Source organism: Pezoporus occidentalis, unplaced genomic scaffold, assembly GCF_034315485.1.
Source record: "Pezoporus occidentalis ecotype Australia unplaced genomic scaffold, CSIRO_AGI_Poc_V1 ctg108, whole genome shotgun sequence".
Taxonomy (NCBI): Eukaryota; Metazoa; Chordata; class Aves; order Psittaciformes; family Psittacidae; genus Pezoporus; species Pezoporus occidentalis.
The window spans coordinates 490,681-510,879 of record NW_026912865.1 but is presented as its reverse complement, the minus strand read 5'-3'; the positions used below and the strand labels follow the sequence as shown (position 1 = coordinate 510,879).

The window sequence follows — 20,199 nt, the reverse complement described above, 5'->3', positions numbered from 1 at the left end:
TCCAACTCAGCTACATTCTCATGTTTCCTCTTTTTGCCCTTCTTTATTAGAAATGTGGTACCCTGCCTTGATTTTTACATCCTTGGCTATCCACCTGTATTTCTACATAAACATACACAGCATTTCAACAGAAAGGGTTGACCTAAGAAGTCCTCCTGACATGCTGCCATGAAAAACAAACAAAAAAAAACCCAAAACAAAATTATGAAGATTCTGGATTATCTGGTAAAGGGAATATCAATAGGACTCCTTACATTGGAGAGGCATTGGGAGCCCAAAGGGGCTCAAAACCAAAGTTTTTGAGAGTATATGTGAAAAAGCTAGGACTCAGATTCAACAGAGTATGACACAAATTTACTAAGAGGAGTTTGACCCTTTCCTTTTCTCAGTGGCTACATTTAGGTGAGAAAAGAGGGGTAGTCAAGAAATAACAGCTCCAAGAACAAGTGAAGACAAAGATGTGGGGCTGGTGCCCACACCCACTCCGCTGACAGATTCATGGCTCAGTTTTTGAAGAATTCAGTGACAGGGAGAAGAATCAGAAGGCATTAGTTACTGCGTCAAGGGAAGAAACAGGGAAGTACGTTAGGACTTAAAGCAAATCCTTCTTCTGTTATAGTATCATTTTGCTGTTGAAATTAAAGCCTGAAGAATTATGGTTTTCCACTCTTGCCTCCGAGTCAGGAGAGCATTGAAGCTGGGGAAAAAAGTAGGCACAGAAACAGCAGACGATTCTGTTTAGCAGTACTGTGTGCAACTAGCACAAGCAGAGCAGAATGTACAAAACCAGGTATCCATGTTCATATATGCTTTCCCTATGTGCACTTGCTGATGTCAACATCAACACCAACACAGGAATTTTGAGGAAAAGGCAATGTATTAAGGCTGCTATCATTTAGGCCGCTAATCAAATCAGGAATTTTTGAAATCTCGGTATTGCAGGTCTGAAAAAGTACTGAATGTTTACAGGATACAACAGAACAATTCAACTATAGTTCTTTTATGCTTTTGCTACTCACAAGACTTCTTAGAGCTTAATCTTCATATAGGTCATCATAAAATACAGAACATTTCAAAAGAAATGCCTGAAAAGCATCTTTCCTCTTATAGTCTGGACTTTGCAGAATGTGACACTTTGGTCACATTCTAATGCAACTGATGCCTCAATTATTGCTAAAATCATTTGTAGCTACTGCAAGGTCCCTGCCCTGCTGCCAGATTAGCTGCTCCTAATTTCTGTTTATCATTTGTTAACCTATTCTGTGGTTAAACTGGTTACAGCAGTTTCCAAGCAAAGATTCTAAGCCTATACCTCAACAAAGAGCTAGCATTTCCTCTTTGCTGGGACTCTGTAACATCAAGGGAAAAAAATACTCCTCCACCTCCAGACAGAATAACTAAGTACTGTTAAACCACTGTTCACAAAACTCTGCTCCAGTCCAAACAAGGCATGTCCACAGGAGTAAGCGTGTGTCAGCAAAAGGAACAAGAACCCTTTAAATTAAGAGAAATGGCTAGAGGCAAGCTGCTGCAGGAGCTACAAAGAAAGCTGCCAACAAGTTTAACCAGCTTCTAGGAGTAACACAATAGCCAGGGCTGGCCTGCAGTTGAGCGGGGGCTGCAGGAGGTTATAGCAAACTACATTGCTCATTATCTCAATGAAAGGCAGTGCTGATAACAGCTGAGGAAACACCAAGCCAGGGAAATGGTGAGGCAACTGCTTGGCAGCAAACAGGCAGCAGCAGGAAGTACCCATCAAGACAAAATACAAATGCACGTACACAAGAGTTGTTCTGTTGTATTTCACTTCCCCAATTCACTTTCTACCTTAATTAGAATTACTTTTTAAGGTCCTAAGAGAAATCCACCTTCCACGTGGCTGCTCTTGAGGTAATAAGGATCAAATCAATCCTTTATTCCTTCAGCTCCCCACTGGGAGCAAACATATGGCTTTTGAGAGGGTTTGTCACATTTCCCATCTGCCAGTGACCAAACTGGAGATGGTGAAGTGAAGCATTGTCACCCTTCTATCAGAAGATGGTAACAGACTTCCTTGAATTAGGATGAACCAAGTCATCAAGAAAAGATTTTCAAATACACGAAAGCTTGTAGTATACCAGAACTCATTATGTAACATGATGTGTATACATATGTACTTTTTCATGCATAGATTGGGGTTTTATATAAATATTCTATCAGTTATACTATGATAAAGCAAAGTCTTTCATAGCGAATATTAAACTGAAGTTATAAGTCAGTTTTCCAGATTCCCTTTCATCATTACTTTAGTTGCTTGTAGACACCAGGTGAGGCTATGTGCAAGGTTGACGCTGTTAATCATCCCTACCACAGAGCAGGATGCAGTGAGAGTCTTCTCAATCTTATGAATTTGGTTATTCAAAAAGTAGCCGTATTCCATTAGTAGTAAGTCCAATTGACTGATAAATTTATTGCCTCAGGTAGAGTACTCCACTACTGTGGCCTGAGCTCTCTGTATCAATGTGCTGTATGGTGCAAAGCTATCAAGCTCATGGACTTACTTAAGTTAGGATGATAGTGAATCTCACAGAGGCAATAGAGAGCAGCAGACACCAAAAGCGTAACTGTTTTCTAGTACTTAACTTTTCATTTGGGTCAGGTCAGAAATGCCACAAGAATGTGTTCCCATGGTACCTGAGAATTTCCAAATGCAGAAAGAAATAAACAGAGAACAAAGTAGGAGGAAACTTCCCCAAAATTCACATTGCAAATTGTTTTGAGGTCCAAAGAAGTATTTGGGCTAATTCACATATTAGCCACAGGAATGCTTCTTTTCCCTTTTGAGAAGACTGGGTAGCCAGTATTTTTAGCTATACCATTAAAACTGCAGACTTTGAAGCTAGCTGGTTTTAGCTGCACTTCAATTTCTCACATAGCTTTTAATTCTGTTATTACATACAATACATTATTTTTTAGGAAGCTGTCAGTGAAAGAGACTGGAATGGGTACCAACACTGCTACTACCTTTATTTTTACAATTACTACATCATTTATTTTTATGTCTGAAAGCATTTGGGTTTTTTTTCTGAAAACCTTATACTCCAGAACCACAGACAATTCTGAATTAATGTGATTAAGAAGACTTCTTTTTTATGAAAGATTAGAAAATACTAATGTGTGAAATGAGTTGTAAACACTTGGCCAGTATTACACAGGTTTTGCTACTTTTAGGTTGTTAATATCTCATCATCCATTAACCTCTAACATGCCATAATTTTTTAGTCTTTTTGGCTCTGATCGGACATTTCTGTCATGGAAGTCAGAAAATACCGCTTGAATCATAAATTCTTCTCCCTCATTCTTGAAAACCTATTTGCAAATTTTTAAGTCAGCGAACTGGGGAATAAGACTTAAAACAACTCCAAAATGTTATTTAGCTTTGTATGTACATTTCTCAGAATAAAGCAAATAAAGTTTTAGAACCTTTCAAAATGTCTTTTAGCATCAATTTCTAAAAAGTTTTAAAATTTTGAAACAAGGAAAAACTCTACAACAAATCATTCATTATTTTTTTCTCCCATTAATTTGACCAATTTTTATGATCCTTTACAATGCAATCATTCTTAGTGATTTCATGTATATATATGAAAAAGTAAATAACTAAAGTCTGAAGAATAAACTCACCAAGGTAGAAAATCGAACAGAAATATTTGTTTCCATTAACTTCATGAAAAACAAAGAAAGAATCATTAATCCCTTCCCTGCCTTACTTCCAAAAGGAAAAATTTAAATTCTATAAAATGCGGAAAGATAATGTAGTTATGGAACATATCTCTTAATGAACAAGCTGCAATAATCTCATCATAGAAAAAAACTTAAAAGATGGGAACCAAACCGGCTTTTTTACTCTTGCTCCAAGCAATTTTTTTTTTTTACCTTGGGAGGTGTACGAAGCTTTAAATTCTGGCCCACATAAATGCATTGAGAAAAATTTTCTGAGTCTCACACCAGTCTTTGTATATTTCTCCCAGTGACCTGTGGTACTTAGGTCCTCCTAGATACTTTTAAAATCATGAACAGTCTTCAAACCGTTGAATAAATTCCATTATTTCCCAGAGAAAATCACTTGCTTATTAAGATTGTCTACAAAATATGCTGGAAAATGTATGCATAATCTATATGCTCCATAAGAGCAACACAAGACATTGTGGCTCTCATTTTGTTTCACACATAGCAAAGGTGATATATGCCAGAATTTTAATTTAAGTCCTCAGCTGCTGTTTTAAAGATGTAGTTTTACAATACATAGATTTATTAAGCAGATCATAATTCAGTACTGTGATCTAATAGTCCAAGGAAACAAATTCTTAATAAAGGATGCAGAGTCAGCTGATTAAATTGAACTCCATGCCAGAAATATACAGCTGTTATTTTCAGAAAGTAATACAACATTTTGTATTAATAATTTGTTGTTTTGCAGATGCAAGTAACCTATTCTTTACATTAAATATTTCAGATATTGCCAAGTCAGTAAAAATACTCTAACCACACACACAGACACTGTTCCTCCTTTTAAAATCACATCAAATACCTTAAAAAAAAAAAGTTTTCTGTGTGGACTGATCCTAAAGTAAATACATGACAGATCTATTGTTTCATGATACAGACAGATACAATGATAATTACTTTTAAGTAAAAATATAAAGGCTCTACAGAAACATGGATTTTAATTGCATTCTTATATGTTTATATAAATTTTGCTTTAATCATCTGTGACAAAGCATTGACATATAGACAAAATTAATGGTGAAGACATACACAATGGAGGCTTCGTTAGTTAATTGACTGAGGACCTCCATAGCATTTAGTGGAATATCCATCATTGTCAAAGAGTTCATGCAATATTTCTGATGCAAAACACTTATTAAAACAGCAAAGAGGACATCTAGAAATGAATTAAGAATAGAGAACTAGGCACCAAACACAACCAAACTTTCAACACTACTTAAGCTTGTGAGCCAAATAATTTTAACCAGTTCACGCCTACCTGTATATTATATTCAAATAAAAAATAAATCTGGGTAATGCTGGTTTTGGCTGGGATAGAGTTAATTTTCTTCAAAGTACCAAGTATGAGGCTATGTTTTGGATTTGTGCTGGAAACAGCACCCTGGGGTGCATCAAACACAGCCCATCAAGAGAGGTGAATATCCCACTGTATTTAACATTGATGTATTGTGTGCAGCCTGGGCCCCACAGCTTAAAAAGAATGTTTAGGTACTTGAATGTGTCCAGAGGAGAGTAACAAACCTGGCAAAAAGGCTAGAAGGCATGCCCTATGAGGAGTGACTAAGGACATAGGGTTTGTCTGGTTTGAAGAAAAGGAGGCCAAGGGGCAACTTCCTTGTTCTCTACAGCTTCCTGAGAAGCGGAGGCAGAGAGGGAGGTGCTGATCTCTTTCCCCTGGGACCCAGTGACAGGACACGTGGGAATGGTTCAAAGATGCACAAGGAGAGGTTTATACTGGACGTCAGGAAGCATTTCTTTACCAAGAGGCGGGTCAAACACTGGAGAAAGCTTCCTAGAAAGGTGTTTGATGCCCCAAGCCTGTCAGTGCTTAAGAAGCATTTAGACAATGCCCTTAATAACATGCTCTAACTTTTGGTTAGCCCCTGAAGTGGTCAGGCAGTTGGAGTAGATGATCATTACTGGTCCCTTCCAACTGAAATACTCTGTTCTATTCTGTGTTAAATATCAACATGAAGAAAGGCTCGTAAATTATGTTTTGTTATTTGTTATAATTCAGAGAATAGAAAGTTAACTTTTTGGGATATCTGGAAGTCAATAATGTCTTCTTTTTAGATCAGAACTGTTCATATCTTAAAGACTACACCTAGTATTTCAGAAAGTTCATTCCTTATTTAGCAGCTCTCTACATCACACCATTTCCTTCTTTTCACCCCAAAAATAGGTTTGAATATGGTTCTCTGCTAACCTTTATAACACAGAGAGAAACAATGTCTTTCTGGGTGGCAATGATACACAATTTAAGTTATTCCTAATTAAAGATGGCTCCATCAATTTATTTTGTCAATGACTGGTTGACTTCAGATGTTCCCCAAAGTCACTGAGAACTTCGGTGGAACTATTATTGCCTTTTTTGACATATAACTAGGTATTAAGCACTTACTTACTCATTAATTGCAAGCTTATTACCAAGAGGATAAGTACGTAGGCCTAAAAAGCTTTGTAACGGGATATGCAGCATTTCACTGTTAAGCCATTCATCCACATCTGGTCTAGCTTAGCAGCGACCCAAAATCATTACCGTATGAAAGCTCCTTCCCAAATTGTGCAAAATGAACCTATTTAGTTCAGTTTTTAAACTGAGGAAATATCCACATCACAAAAGGCCCATTAAAACATCCTGCAGAGTCTCAAAGGATTTAAAAAATGAGCTTGCCTAGCCAAAGTTAAATTTATTATTATGTTCTTAAATTGCTGCTGATTCATTTTCTGCATGCTGTAACGGTACTAGATGATGCCATTAGATATATTTTGTTGCATGTTGCACTTTAAACTTCTTAGACATATTCCCAACACAGCTAGAAATAGTGCATCATACCCATTAGATGCCCACAGAGGAGTTTGCAACATTGATGTGATTTTGACAGGAGCTGAATAGGAGAAGGGGCCTTTTGGGGTCTTTAAGCAGCAGTTAACTTCTGGCCTGCTTGTAACAGCTGTTACCTCGTTCTCCCTCGGCTTGATACAGCCCACAGCAAGCCCATTCAACCATTAACATCCCAATTTCTCCCCTCTTTTGCTTGAGGTAGCTCTTACCAAACTCTGTCTTCCTGCTCTGTGTTCCTTCTCTACCCCTTTCTCCAGACTCTATCTCACCAGCTGGGGCTGTACCCAACTGCCTTTCTGTATCAGCCTCTGGCAGGGTGACCTGGTACCACAAGCACACTCTGCTCTTGCTCTCAAGTCACTTCTGTGTCTACCCAAACATCCTAAAGGGATACTATTAACTGCCTCTTTTAGCACTACCCACATATTTCTAGCAACAGGAATCACTTCTTAAAAAAAAAATCTGACCTGTTAATAAGGGATGGAGAGAATACCTAATATGTTATAGGTCATGAAGGACTTCATGTCACAGATCTTTACTATCCTCTCACACACCTGCCACATTCCTGGTACATTCCTCTGCTCTCAGACTCACACAGTAGCACAGTATATGTTTTGGGACAGGGAGGAGATACTCAGGACTTTTATGTGCATCTGTGCATGACTTCACATGCTAAGTCTCTCTTTTTGACAATATTAACAATAATCATAGAAATATAACACGAATAGCAAAACAGATCACAGTACTATGTTCAGCTTACTTGCTTTCAGGACCTACAAAAATAACTGGCATCTACTGTACCTACTGTTCATTTCTCCAAAATTGGGGTATTATATCAGCAGATGGAGTTGTGGTTCTTCACCGTAATGTACTTTGTCACTATTATCCCTGCTTTGTCATTAAATAGGACTTCATTCCCTGGGGCTATCGTTAATAATTCCTGTAAGTTCAGGTTTTAAGTCTGCCATCATGCTGTAGTTCAAAAAAATCACTATGTGAAACTTTGTTTCCTCTACAACAAGAACCTTTAAGATTCAATATTAGGAATTTTTCATATTTTAAAAAAGAGCAAAACAAACCAAACTAAACTGCAAGACAACATCAAGCAGTTCAGTCCTCTCCATGTACAGATCAATTAATTTTTTAATCTTACTTTCAGGCCATGGAGGCCTTGGCTTTTTGAAAATAAAGCCACACATCATTAAAGTTTTTGATATATTCCTGATTTTTTTTGTCTTCTTTACACTTTTAAAGCTAAAACTGCAGCCAGGATAAAGCACTTCAAATATGGTAAGATTTTTTATCACCTCTCAAGTAGATAAAAATAATAATTTTAGCTTCTTGAAAAATGAATTTAAAACCCACCTGCATGGTATTACTGGTGTTCAGATCTTAACCAGCTTTTCAGCACACAAAAAATACATTCACACTCCATAATACCATAACAACAGCCTGAACTGCACAGACAATATCAAAACATTTTCATTATTTGGCAGAAAACTGAGAAGCAAGATTATTCCCAAATCTTTGCAGTCATACAGCTCTTTTTCGAACTTTCAAATGAGACACATTTCAAATGGCTTTATTGCTTCCAGGAATCTTGCTTGGCTTCATTCAGTTTAGCACATGACACTTTCCTTGTGGAAATCACAGAATCAGAGAGGAAAAAAACAAAAAATAATAATAATAAAAAAATAATTAAAAAAATCCAAAACAGCCAACATGGGAAGATACTGAGCCTGAAGCTTATTAATGACCCCAGTAAGCCTTGCATAAGACCCACAGATTTATGCTTCCATTAGAAGTGAAACATAAGAAGTCAGCAGGAGCAGAGTTAGACCTGAATCAAGAACTAAATACCTCCCAAGGCAAGTTTCACTGTCGTGCCTGTAATAGGTGCAGCAGAGAAATGATTGCAAAAAAAAGTGCAATGGTAGCTTCAAGACTAACCTTGTGCTGACATTTCTGGGCAGCTCCAAGACATAATTTATAAGCATGCAATAACATCATAACCCCACTCACTGCTGCTGTGCAGCAGACCCTGCTCCTCCCAGCCTCTGCACTGCTCTCAGAACTCTGATAGTTGTCTTCCTTGTCGCTGCAGCAGGAATTATCTCACTGCAAAGCCTGGCAGCCATTAAAGTGCCATTATGCATTTTTAGCCCCCTCACTGTCATTTAAAAACCAAAACCTCACAGTCAGAGCTTTAATTGTGTGGTTTTTTTTTTGTTCAAGCTTTCCCTGCTGTATTTCAATATGTTCTAGATTTCTTTCTTGGAGTCAAAGTGAATGTCCCTGGCACACATACTTGATGTATTAGTCCAGCTAATAGATATCTGTCCCTGTCCCCATCCCCATACACCTACTCCTCTAATCTCTCTAATCAAAAAGAATAATTCTCTCATAACAGGATTAAATCTACCAAAATTATGCTTTTTTTCTTTTTCTCCTCCCCTTCAGGGATAAGTGAAACACTGGTCTTCCTTCAACTACGCTATCAGGATATGTTATTTCACTGCTCAAGGGTCTTCAAGTACCCAACACTAATCAGCCCAAGACAGGCTAATTATAATCCCAGAGGCTTTCTCCAGTCTAGGAAAATACTGCTTAATAAAGATAATAATTCTGAGCCCTGCCAAACGGGTGTTTTTCCTGGCTCCAAATGCTATCAGATTTCACTTTCAGAACATGTAATTTGCAGGTCATATGTAGACGGGGGAAACACCATTTTGCAGGCTGAAGGTTTCTTGGGGTTGTCTACAACCTCTATCTTCCCTGTGGTTCTCCCATGACAGACAAATCAAAGAATGTTTCTCAGAAACTTATTTCATCTTTACACATTTGATTAAATCGTTGTTGTGTTAACTTACTAAGGATTAGTTAAAACCATGAGGTACTAGTCAGTTTGTTAGAATAACACACCACCACCTCCCCTCCGCCAGTACTCCATCAACAAGTAACACCCAGAGAGAACACAGAAACACACAATTCCATTTATAAACCATTCAAGAAAGTTCATGAAAATATGCTGTTGGAATTCTAATATGTCAAACACTAATTTTAAGTTCGGAGTTTTTCTGTATATAATATTTACATATTATGTACATCCTTAGATTATTAAAAAAATAAGAATGAATGTAGGAATCAAAGCTACATGCCAGTATAGAGGTCTAAAGATGACTAAACTGAAATGGATTGGGAATCAGAAAACAATACAGGTTAATTGTGGTGACTACTTTTGATCACTCATAAGGTGCCTTTCTTGCCATGAACTTCTTCCCTAAGATGTTGGCAGATGAATTGGAAACACACCTCCTTAGCTCACTTGACATTTACAGTTATTCTGGTTTCTATAAACAAGTAAGCATCTATTAGACTGGAAAGAGTGCTATCTCCGCAACTCAGGAGTGGGCCTAAGTAAGAACAGATGTTAGTCCTGTGCACTCATTTTAATGCATATCCATCAGTCATTAGCTGTTTTGGTTGTTTGCTCTCTGAATAAAACCTAGTGATAAAAGTTTCATGAGGATCAACAATAGCTATTTTAATGAATCTGCAGTGACTGAGAAAACAGCATTTTGTAGAATAATTCTTATCAAGCTCTAATTGTGGAAAGGAGCCCTTGAAGATCATGCAAAAGCATGATAGGTCCCCTTCTTTCTCTAAAATGAATATTTTCTTTTACAGCAGAATGGCATGCACATATTGCCTCAAGCTATACAGACCAGGTGCTGCTGCCCCTCTGCCTATCACTTAGACTCATCCAGTAAAAATATCTGAGGTCTTTTCAAACTTAGTTGTGGAATTAAGCTTTTATTTACATTAAAGGCTCAACAGTTTGGCATACACTACTTAAAATGTAATTTTTATGTTGCCAAAACCATTATTTTTTCCTACATTTGATAAGTCTTCTGCTGTGGAATCCTTTACCCAGGCCAAAAGTCACAAAAGGTAGTTCTCTTCCTTTAGATTTTTTCATTTTATTTTATTTTCAGCACCCACATCTGTCTCTAATTCAGCAATGTTGCCTTGCACCATTCTGTCTGGAACAAAGAAAAGGAATCACACAGGTGGGAGACCGGCAAATGAAACTGAAGCCCCAGTCCAATTCAAAATGACATAATGAAGCTGAGCAAAAGGAGTAAGTAAGAAGTTTTCTGCATAATTTACAGAAATCCAAAATCAAATCTTTCACTGTAAGGGTATTGCATTACAAACAGGTGACAAGCACTTGGAAGGTTAAAATTGTTTTTGTCTGAAAGAGCAATCATCATTGCTGCTGATAGACTGCATCATGCACAGGCATATTTGGAATCCACCTTCTCCAGATACAAGTAAACCAAAAATCCCCTAATTATTTTCCAAAATCTCTGTGCATAAGTCATCGAAAACTAAATGAGGCATTATTGTTAATAACCTATTAAAATACTAGGATGAAGGTTTGGGAAAGAACAACATTAGCTGACATGTGAAAGATCTATAAAATATGCCCTGCATATTTTAATGGCTGACCCTTAAAATGGCAACTCACATATCTGCTGTGTCACTGCCTTAGCAACGCAGACTAGATGTGCTGAAATCTGACAGAAAGACGCCTTTTTTAGCTGAGGCTGTGGGTTTTGGGTGGGGTTTTTTGTGGCAATCAAGATCAGATTTATTATTCTAACAAAATGTGGTATGCTTTAGGACACTAGCAGTGCAGCTTGAAGTACATGAAGAATACATACTTGTTAGTACAGAAGTGCAGTGGCCTGGGAATTAGCCTCCTCAGCAGGAAAAGCTGCTTCTAAACATGATCTAACACACTTGAAAACTGTAAGCAGCCTGGAGTAGCTACATGAAACATCTTTGAAAAATGTCCTTCCTTGAAAACATTTTCAGTAGACCCTAGTTATTCTGTCAATGGCACTCAGCTCTGAAGTGTAGTTTTTCATTACAAATACTGAGTGTTGAGAAAAGTCTTTCACTGGTTTTGTCATCTCTAGCTAGTATTTTATTTGAGTTTCTTTAAGGCTTGTCTTGCAGTATCAGCTTGAAAACAATCTTACACAGTCCTCCAACTTGACAATACCTGACTCCTTTCTTTTGGGTCTGTATGAGTTCTATCAGGCTCTATCAAATAAATGCCAGTCAAAAATCTTATGTTTATTGAAAAGGCAAAAATAAAATAGAAGTCAGTAGACTTCTCAGAGGGTCCAGTTACAAGCATCTAGGTTATACACTGTAATGCAAACCAAGCATTTATCCTTACTTTCCCATTTCCTACCTAATGAGCCCAATACTTCAGCGGGCAGGTATGTTGGGTTTTTTGTTTGTTGTTTTGTGTTTTTTTAATATATTTTGCAAAAATATTTTTATATCAGTTCCCTTGGCCATGCATATTCTATCACAGGAGCCTATCACACCAAGGACAAGCACTTATCTCACCAATGAAGGAAATACTATTTTAAAACTTAAAAAAAAAAAAAAATGCTAGCTTTAAAAGAAAACAATAAATAAAACCACAAAAAAACCTCCCAAAGAACCAAAACAACTAAGAAGCACATGGAACTTTTTCTTTTCTGTTGCCAGCAAAGCATAAAAAGGTCTAGCTTCCAGCAACCAAGGTATGGATTTTTATTATTTGTTTCATTTTAAATAGTACAGTCAAAGCTTGTCTAAAAAAACATTAGCAAGCAGATCCTCCTCTTTTGAAAGACTAGAACATTCCCAAGCTCATGTTAAGTTAGCATAGGCAACAACCATTTTTTCCTTAAATCCCTTGAAATATCATGGATCTCCACTATGAGCTCAGCTTTATCCAAAACAACCACCAGCAGAACCTAACCACTCGGAAAATACACACAGAGCACAAGCGGGAAAATACAAAGACAGATAAAAGATTGTACTTCTTTTCAAAGTACTACACAAGCAATAAGAAAAATAGCTTCTTACGTCCTTCTCTCAGGTCTGCCAAAGGTTTTCCAAATAAAAAATGTGTTGCTTATCCCTTATGAGTGGTATTAGGGGCAAAAATAGTTTCTTACCTCCATTTACGCTACAAATTAATGCAATCTGGTCAGGAAAGACATCACCATTTCTCAGGTATGTTTGTCACTGTAAAGGTCCTATACAAACTTCATTACATATATCTGAATTGTTTTATTTTAAAACACAGTAATAACCCTGAAGTCCCATAAATTTTCTGTATACAACTTTTTATAAACCACTTTTTAGAGACTGTCCAGAGGAAAGACAATTTTTTATGTTTTTTTCCAATGGATTTAAACAAGGAAAGAATGACAACTTGGTAGAAGACAGTAATTACAGAAGACAGTAATAACATTCAGGAACAGAAAGCTGAAAGAAGCAAGTAAGACTCAGGGAAAGTCAGCTCATGATAGAATATGAGCTGAAAACAAGAAATACAAGTCTAACAGTGTGCAAGAAGGAGTTATGGAGGTTAGGCAGGATGCATTTCAAGACTGACACATGGACTCACCTGCAGGCTTTTAGTCCAGAGAATAAATGCTGCAAAAATGACACAGCAAAAGAAAAAAAAACCAAACACAAAAAGGCACCCAAACAAAACCAAACGAAACCCAAAACTCCCACACACAACTTGTTTCATATTCAGCTGCATGCCTCCTTTACTTTAGCCACACAACAAGCTGCTAAAAAATAATAGTATTTTTCTTTGACAGTTTATGAAGCTATTTCACATCTGCGCCCTAATCCTGAAACTATGACATCAAGCTTACAAGACTATCAGTAGAGGGCAACTCTTGAAAACAAAAATAACATATGCAAAAAATAATAGATATGCAGTTAGACTGAAAACAGAAATAATTACTGCAGTTGGGTGCTTCCTTACCTAAAAAGCTAGGACTTCTCTTAGTAGAGCCTAATGCTAGAAAAGGCCATCTTTTTAAGTGTGCCAGCTCCCAGAAGACACTAGAACACAGGGGCTGGGAAATCTGTTTCGTAGAGCTATTTCCTCATAGAAATCACTATCACTTGAAAGATCTCTTTACCAAAGAGAGAGCACACACTTCAGCTATATGTTTAGTGTACTTGGAGTCTATGAGAAAGTAATTGGACTTGGCATAGCAGTAGTTAGGGTCAGACCTTTCTGTACCTGCACTCTGGCTCACAGAGGCCTGACCTGCCACAGAGGGTCCTGTGGTTGCCCTTGAACAGTGCTTTTTTACTGCTGAATCCTGCAAAACAGTTGGTCCTCTGGAGAGCTCACTACTAGTCCTGGATGCTGTTAACAGTTTCAGAAGCAACTTAGCTGGCAAAGGTAAGCAAGTGTCATTAGAATTCAGTGGTCATCCTCCACCCTCGAGGCCAGTACTCTCCACAGGACACAAACATTATCCCCTAGGCTGGAAGACACTTGACTTATTTACAAGCTATCTCCACTTTCAGGTGCCCTAGAAGACATTCATTCAGCAGCTGAGAGAAAGCCCCTCCTTTCGTGGCACAGGAATTGAGTATTGGTCAAGAAGCAGGAGGTGACAGTATTTTGGCCATGGCTGCCAGGGCAACCCTGCATCCGACACATGCCACGAGAAATAATTCATGCAGAGCAGAGAGCATTCCTGGCTTTAAACATCTTTTATAAAAGCACCAGACATTGCAAATTGCGTAGAACTAAATTTTTTTGTCCTTGAAGGGATAAAAAGCTGAGTCAGCCTTGCTGGGATTCAAAGGACACATGGGTTTAGATATTTGAAACCTGTAATTCAACCACAAAACAAGAAGGGAAGAGCTTTTTTCTTTATTCCCCAACCCTTTTCCTCACGAAGGAAAGCTTTTATACAGGCATTTTAAAAATAAGAAACCTTTTTCTTCATGAAAGTACATTTTGATACTCTTAGAATGAGATACTTTTCTGACATGAATATTCATTAAAATTATCTTGATCATACCAAACCAGTTAAGGGATTTATATGATGCATTTTGGGGTTGATTTGATGGATGTGAAGAAGGGATAGGTATTTTTATTTTTAAATCAGTAGAAAATACTAAATACCATTACGAATATGAGAAATAAGATACACCATGGGCCTTAGAACTGATAAGGGAACTAATAAGAGAACTGATTAGACAATATAGTGCCTACTCAGCAAACAAGGGACAGGGAGCTTTTAAGAAATAGCAAAATAGAAAATGTCTACAGCAAAAACTTGTTAGGGTTAGGAATGTAGCTGAGGTCTCTCTTCCCCTATGGCAAAGCCTGCAGAAGCTGAGGCACCCTGGGTGAAAGCTACGTTTTCAAAGGAGTTCTGGATCATGACAGTGATGTCAGATATGGTTGCCCATCATTGCCACTTCCATCCACACTACACCCTACTCCCTCAGTGCACAGAGCAGCAATCTAGATTCATCCTGACTCCACACAGCTTAGCTTTTCCTTTTGCTCCTTCCTTTCCTCTGGCAGGGAGGACCTGGCCCAGCCCAGGTGACTCATGACAGTGGTAACATATACAACTTTTCTTTTCTGCAGCTAGAATTTGCTTTAATGCCAGCTGTTCTCATCAAATGGCAAAGTGAAAGGCACTTTCCCTGTGCAGTCCACAGGAATGTCAGTATTCAGATATAAATGAGTTGCAAAATGATTCCTTGAAGTCATCTTTGCATTATGTATCATTAATTGTATTCCATTACTAGCAGTGCAATGTCTCATTACAGAACATACAGACACTTCATTATAGCATAGGCTGTACTTACAATACAAAATATAAATACACTATTTCAACAGAGAAACATGCTATGTTTTAATACTTACAAATCTTTTTTCATTTAAATATGTCTACAGAACTTCAGACATTCTATACCTCTCCTTGAAGCTAGCAGCACTCAGCACAGACAGGAGAGATAAAAAACCAGTCCAGCCCAGAATTTTGTCAATATTTCTTTCATGACACAGCAGTAATTTTTACAGAAAGCTGCAAGTAAATTAAGGCACTGCATGGAAGTTCTTTATAATTATTTTTAATTCCTCCGTTATTTTGAAAGAAATATTTCACCAGCATTTTGGAAATGCCACCAGTTATAATCAATGCCTGAGTACTTCTGGTACAGAGGACTCTTTTGTCTTGACTTTCCAGTGATGAGTTCCTGGACACAGACCCATTCCAGGTTTGCCAGCGGGGAGGGCAGGATGGGACATTCGCCCACCACTGCTCTACAGCAATATGACCTTAAGACCTATAGAAGATAAAGACTAGAGTCCAGAAGGCTTCCTTCCACTGAGGACATTCTCTAATCCGCCTCTAAGTAGGCTTTGCATTGTCATAATGCTAAGACCAAAAAACCACAAAATGTTAGAACTGTACCAACTTCCATTGCTGGAGTCAGGCTTAGTTAACGACTTCTACAGCTGTTCTGGGAGGAACCAAGCTTGTTTCTTTCTGCGTTCAGTGCTAAGCTACAAGGGAACTATTTATTGATGATATAAGAAAACCTTTAGAGCAAAGTAAAGATTAAACAGTTCTTCATTCTTTAATCTAAAGATTAAACATTTCTTCAGCTCACTAGTATATACCCATCTCCAACTACGTATCAGCATGAAACTAGATACACAGACAACTTTAGCCTCCAGATTAAGTGTCCAAATTCAGCTATTTGTGGTAAGAACTCATGTACTTACTAAACATCTTGCCTTTGCTAATGATGAGTAAATCTAGCTATGGAACAAAACTGAAAGCAGCACAGTTTTCCATCTGCTAAATGCTGTCTCACTTATAATTGTACCAGTTATGAATTTGCCCCAACAGCAAGCAAAACTGTATTAAATCTGTAGTGTTTCAACATTCAGTTATGCTCTGACTCAGGCAATCAGGCTTGATCTTCATAAGACCCTCTTCATCACTCCATACTCTTCCACATCTGCCTATACAGACCTCAGTAAGACACTTGGGCCCATACAAAAAATGAAAAGGAAGTATTCTACAGTCAAGGCATTCAGCTGGAGTCAGAATTAGCAGAAATGTTCATGAGGAAAGAAGTAGTGTCATCACAGCTCCATTATTAACAGGGCAAACAATACTGTGAGAAGTGTGTGGAATGGAGAGCAACACTAACTTTTAAAAACTAATGTTTAAAAAACGACATTATTTGTATTCTCATTATGAGAAAAAAACAACCAAACAAACAAAAAACCCCACAAACCTGCACTGGGGGCTTCATACCATGTAATCTCTCCATTGATACTGTCAAAAGCTGCTCTTCCCCCCCCCCCCCCCCCCCCCGTATGTTTTCCGTATGTTTTTCTCTTTTAACTGTAGTCTGAGAAATTCTAGTATTCTTGAAAAATCTAACAAAATACATTAATAAAGGCATGTCTTACGTCCACTCCTTATTAACTGTTCTTTGATGGTCCCCAAGATTGCAAGTTGAAGGCAGTGCTCACCAGCTCTCTTCACATCTCTAATTCTGACATTGGCCAGACATCAGCTGTCCCGCCCTCTTGCTAACTCATACCTTCCGAGTTTGCCTGATGAGAGCATAGCAAGCATAAGAGACCACTACTTTCATACTGTAAAATGTATCACAGATAAATAAAGCAACATTACTCTAATGTTCATTTAGACTCATCTGCTTTGCATTTTGCAGTAGGAAAAAACCCAACAAATGTACCCAGACCTTGCTGAAATAAAGCATGTATGATGCAGTAAGACTGCCTAATTAAGATATAGGAACTCAATTCCAGCTTGTGCTAGACAAGACCATCACACCCATCCCTATGAACAGCATCATTATATCCCTATGAACGTCTCATTATATCATTGTATTTACTACACCATACTTTAACAAATATAAGGGACTAAAAACCACAGTAAATATAGATATTGCTACAAGATTAGTGGCTGCTATTTTTTCTTGCTGCACTTTTGAAATATAAACTACACAGGGATAACAGAGCCAGAGACCACTCCCTAGTTCCTAGTGGACATACTGATCAATTAAAATGACATGTGTCTGGTCTTTTCTTTCCTTCTAATAGTAAGCAGCAGAAAGACTGAATCTTTTAAACATGCAAAATCAAACAATTAGTGTTGTTGTATACCATCCAGCCAGATTAACTTGAAGTAAAGCAAAATTAGCCTGGAAAGACCTTAATATAAAATAAACAACTATTGGGCACTCTAAAGAACTGCTAAATATCATAGATATGATTTTAACCAGCTTGCTGAATATAAAAGATATGTGCTTTCTTCCCATGATAGAGGTGGAACCTTTATAATTATTCATATAAGTATTTTATTCATAGCAGAACCCCTCAGAATGCCTGAATCTTTGGCTACACCTTTTACTGCAGTTGCAGCAGGGGGAAGAAAAGAAAAAAACCAACAAAAAAGCTTGTTTTCTTTCCAGTAAAGACAGATCTAAAATTCACTAAATTCATATTACTACTTAAAAAACCCACCAGATTGAAAGTTAAGCAGTAGATAAGCTAAAAGCTGCTATACTTTCAAAATACCTGGTTATTGCTTGACAATTACACTGATGTTTTGCTTTTTTACGAATACCAACAGAAATAGGACAGTACTGAACCACGTTTAAAATCAATACTGTTCCAGTTGCTTGCTCAGCACCAGTTTATAGAGTATTTTCTGTACTACCATGTCATACAAGGCCAATGAAAATAAATGGGTGATATTCATGCTAAATAGGTTAAAACAGAGCTACAAAAAATAGGAATGCTTAAAGACACAGGAAAAGGAACAAAATGTGCTTATTGCATTAAAATACAGGTATTCTTTAAGCAAATTAGGCTGTAGCAGCCTTAATTGGATTGCAAAATTTAAATATATTCTCTTCAAATCTTCAGGATATTACCACAGATGCTAAGACAAGTCTAAACATTCAGACTGAATGCATTTTCTGTAGGCCTTTGTCTTAGCCTGGCTGCCTGAAAAATAATATTTAGGCATGCAGCATCTTCTTCAAAATGAATTTCACAAGGCAAAACACACACATTCTTATATTAGGAAAACCTCATAAACCAGGAAAAAATAATGGTGCAATTAAGAATAGCACAACATTTTGCACTTACCACGTCCTGTTCAAATCATCCTCTTTTGATGTTTACGGCACATCTGTAAGATGCAATACTAGGAGGTGCCTTGTATGACCTGCTGCATGATGCTGTGACATCAGTTCAGATGATGCAGCTCATTATGGGAAAGACTGCTGTTGCCATGGCAACGGAGATGTGATACGAATCCTTACTGCATTTCCAGGGGAGCCCAAGACAATACGGAAGCCCTTTAAAGAGACAGACAAAATGCAAACAGGCTTTTAAAGTACTGTGCCACAGATTTTAAAGCCCATGTTCAACTACATGTCTTTTATTAAGGAACATTTTAGCCACATTATTCCTTCTTGGTGATACAGAATTGAGATATGAGCTATTTTTATAATTTTTATATTTAAAACTTAATATCATGTGTGGCAATTTAAGAACAAATTTTATAAAGTCAAATTTGGTTATCATGTAAAGGAACCTTACTTAAAATAAACAGTCAGTAATACAATTTTAACACTAAGGCTGTAAAGGCAATAGTTATTGAACAGTATTTTAAGAAATATGTATTTTCACCCTGCCCCACCCTGATCCTACATCCAATCTGTCACTTACAAGAAAAATCTCGTTGCTAGGGAAAAACACTGGATACTTCAAAACGAGCAGATTTCACACTGTTGAGTGAATGACAATGAGTTTTTAAAAAAAGAAAAGGGGGGGGGCAGACTTTATTCACAAGAGGGTAAAGAAGTTTCTAGCCAACCAAGTAAAAACCTCCTTATCATTTTTCAGCTGTAGGGCAACCTGCACTATCATCTGCATGCTGAGTAGCCTTGCTTTCATCTACCCACCCAGCAGTTGGATGAGTGAGGACTTTGAAAGCTGTGGGCAAGCTGTGTGCCTAGTGGCCACATTGCTGCTAACCCCCACCTCCCAGGTAGAGTAGAAAGGCCAACAAAACTGAGATTCACCTCCTCATAACCTACCTGAGGGGCTCGGATTAGGGGCTGAGCCTGTAGATGTTACATTTGGCACCAGAAACAGGCTTGCACCCTCTGTTCACAGTAGTGATGAGAGAAGCAATGTCTGTGTGAACAAGTACTAAAAGGAGCTGTCTGGAAATTAAAATTCACAACTGAAGAACCACCAGCACATTTTTGGCCACTTGCCAGTCCTATTTGGATGAAAAAAGTTTCTGGCAAAAACTGCTTTCCCTATCCATGAAAATCCTTTCTACATGGTAGGGAAAAAAAGTACACAAAAGGCTGGACCCAATACACTTGATACGCTCAAGCCCAGAATAAAACAGAAGCACTCAACCAAGAAGCCCCAGTGCTCTGAAGATGCCCAGTAAATATAGATGCCACTGTCTTAAGCCCTTCATTCCATTAAACTATAGCCTGTGATTAAAAATTTAATCTCTGATTTCAGAGGAAACCATAAGAAATAATTACACCCTCTCACCATCACCCACTTTCGACATAAAAAAGTTACATTCATACCTTTTCATTAAAGTCTCTCCATAAAATCTATGAAATGTCATAGCCTTTCTAATTAGTGCTGTCTTGAT

General features: G+C 37.7%; 1 protein-coding gene across 4 annotated transcripts in view; it reads right to left on the bottom strand.

Annotated features, from left to right (window-relative positions):
* AKAP6 (A-kinase anchoring protein 6) overlaps nt 1-18,868 on the bottom strand; it is a 279,971-nt gene extending 261,103 nt beyond the window's left edge. For 3 of the 4 annotated variants that reach the window (XM_062623049.1, XM_062623078.1, XM_062623054.1), the window contains exons 1-2: nt 18,660-18,868; nt 15,387-15,456 (exon numbers count right to left, since the gene is read on the bottom strand). In XM_062623049.1, the coding sequence (XP_062479033.1) occupies nt 15,387-15,400 (14 nt within the window). In that variant the 5' untranslated portion in view covers nt 15,401-15,456; nt 18,660-18,868. The remainder of the gene's footprint in view (nt 1-15,386; nt 15,457-18,659) is intronic. The other variant, XM_062623061.1, reaches the window with a different exon arrangement.
* Between the last annotated feature and the right edge of the window lie 1,331 nt (nt 18,869-20,199).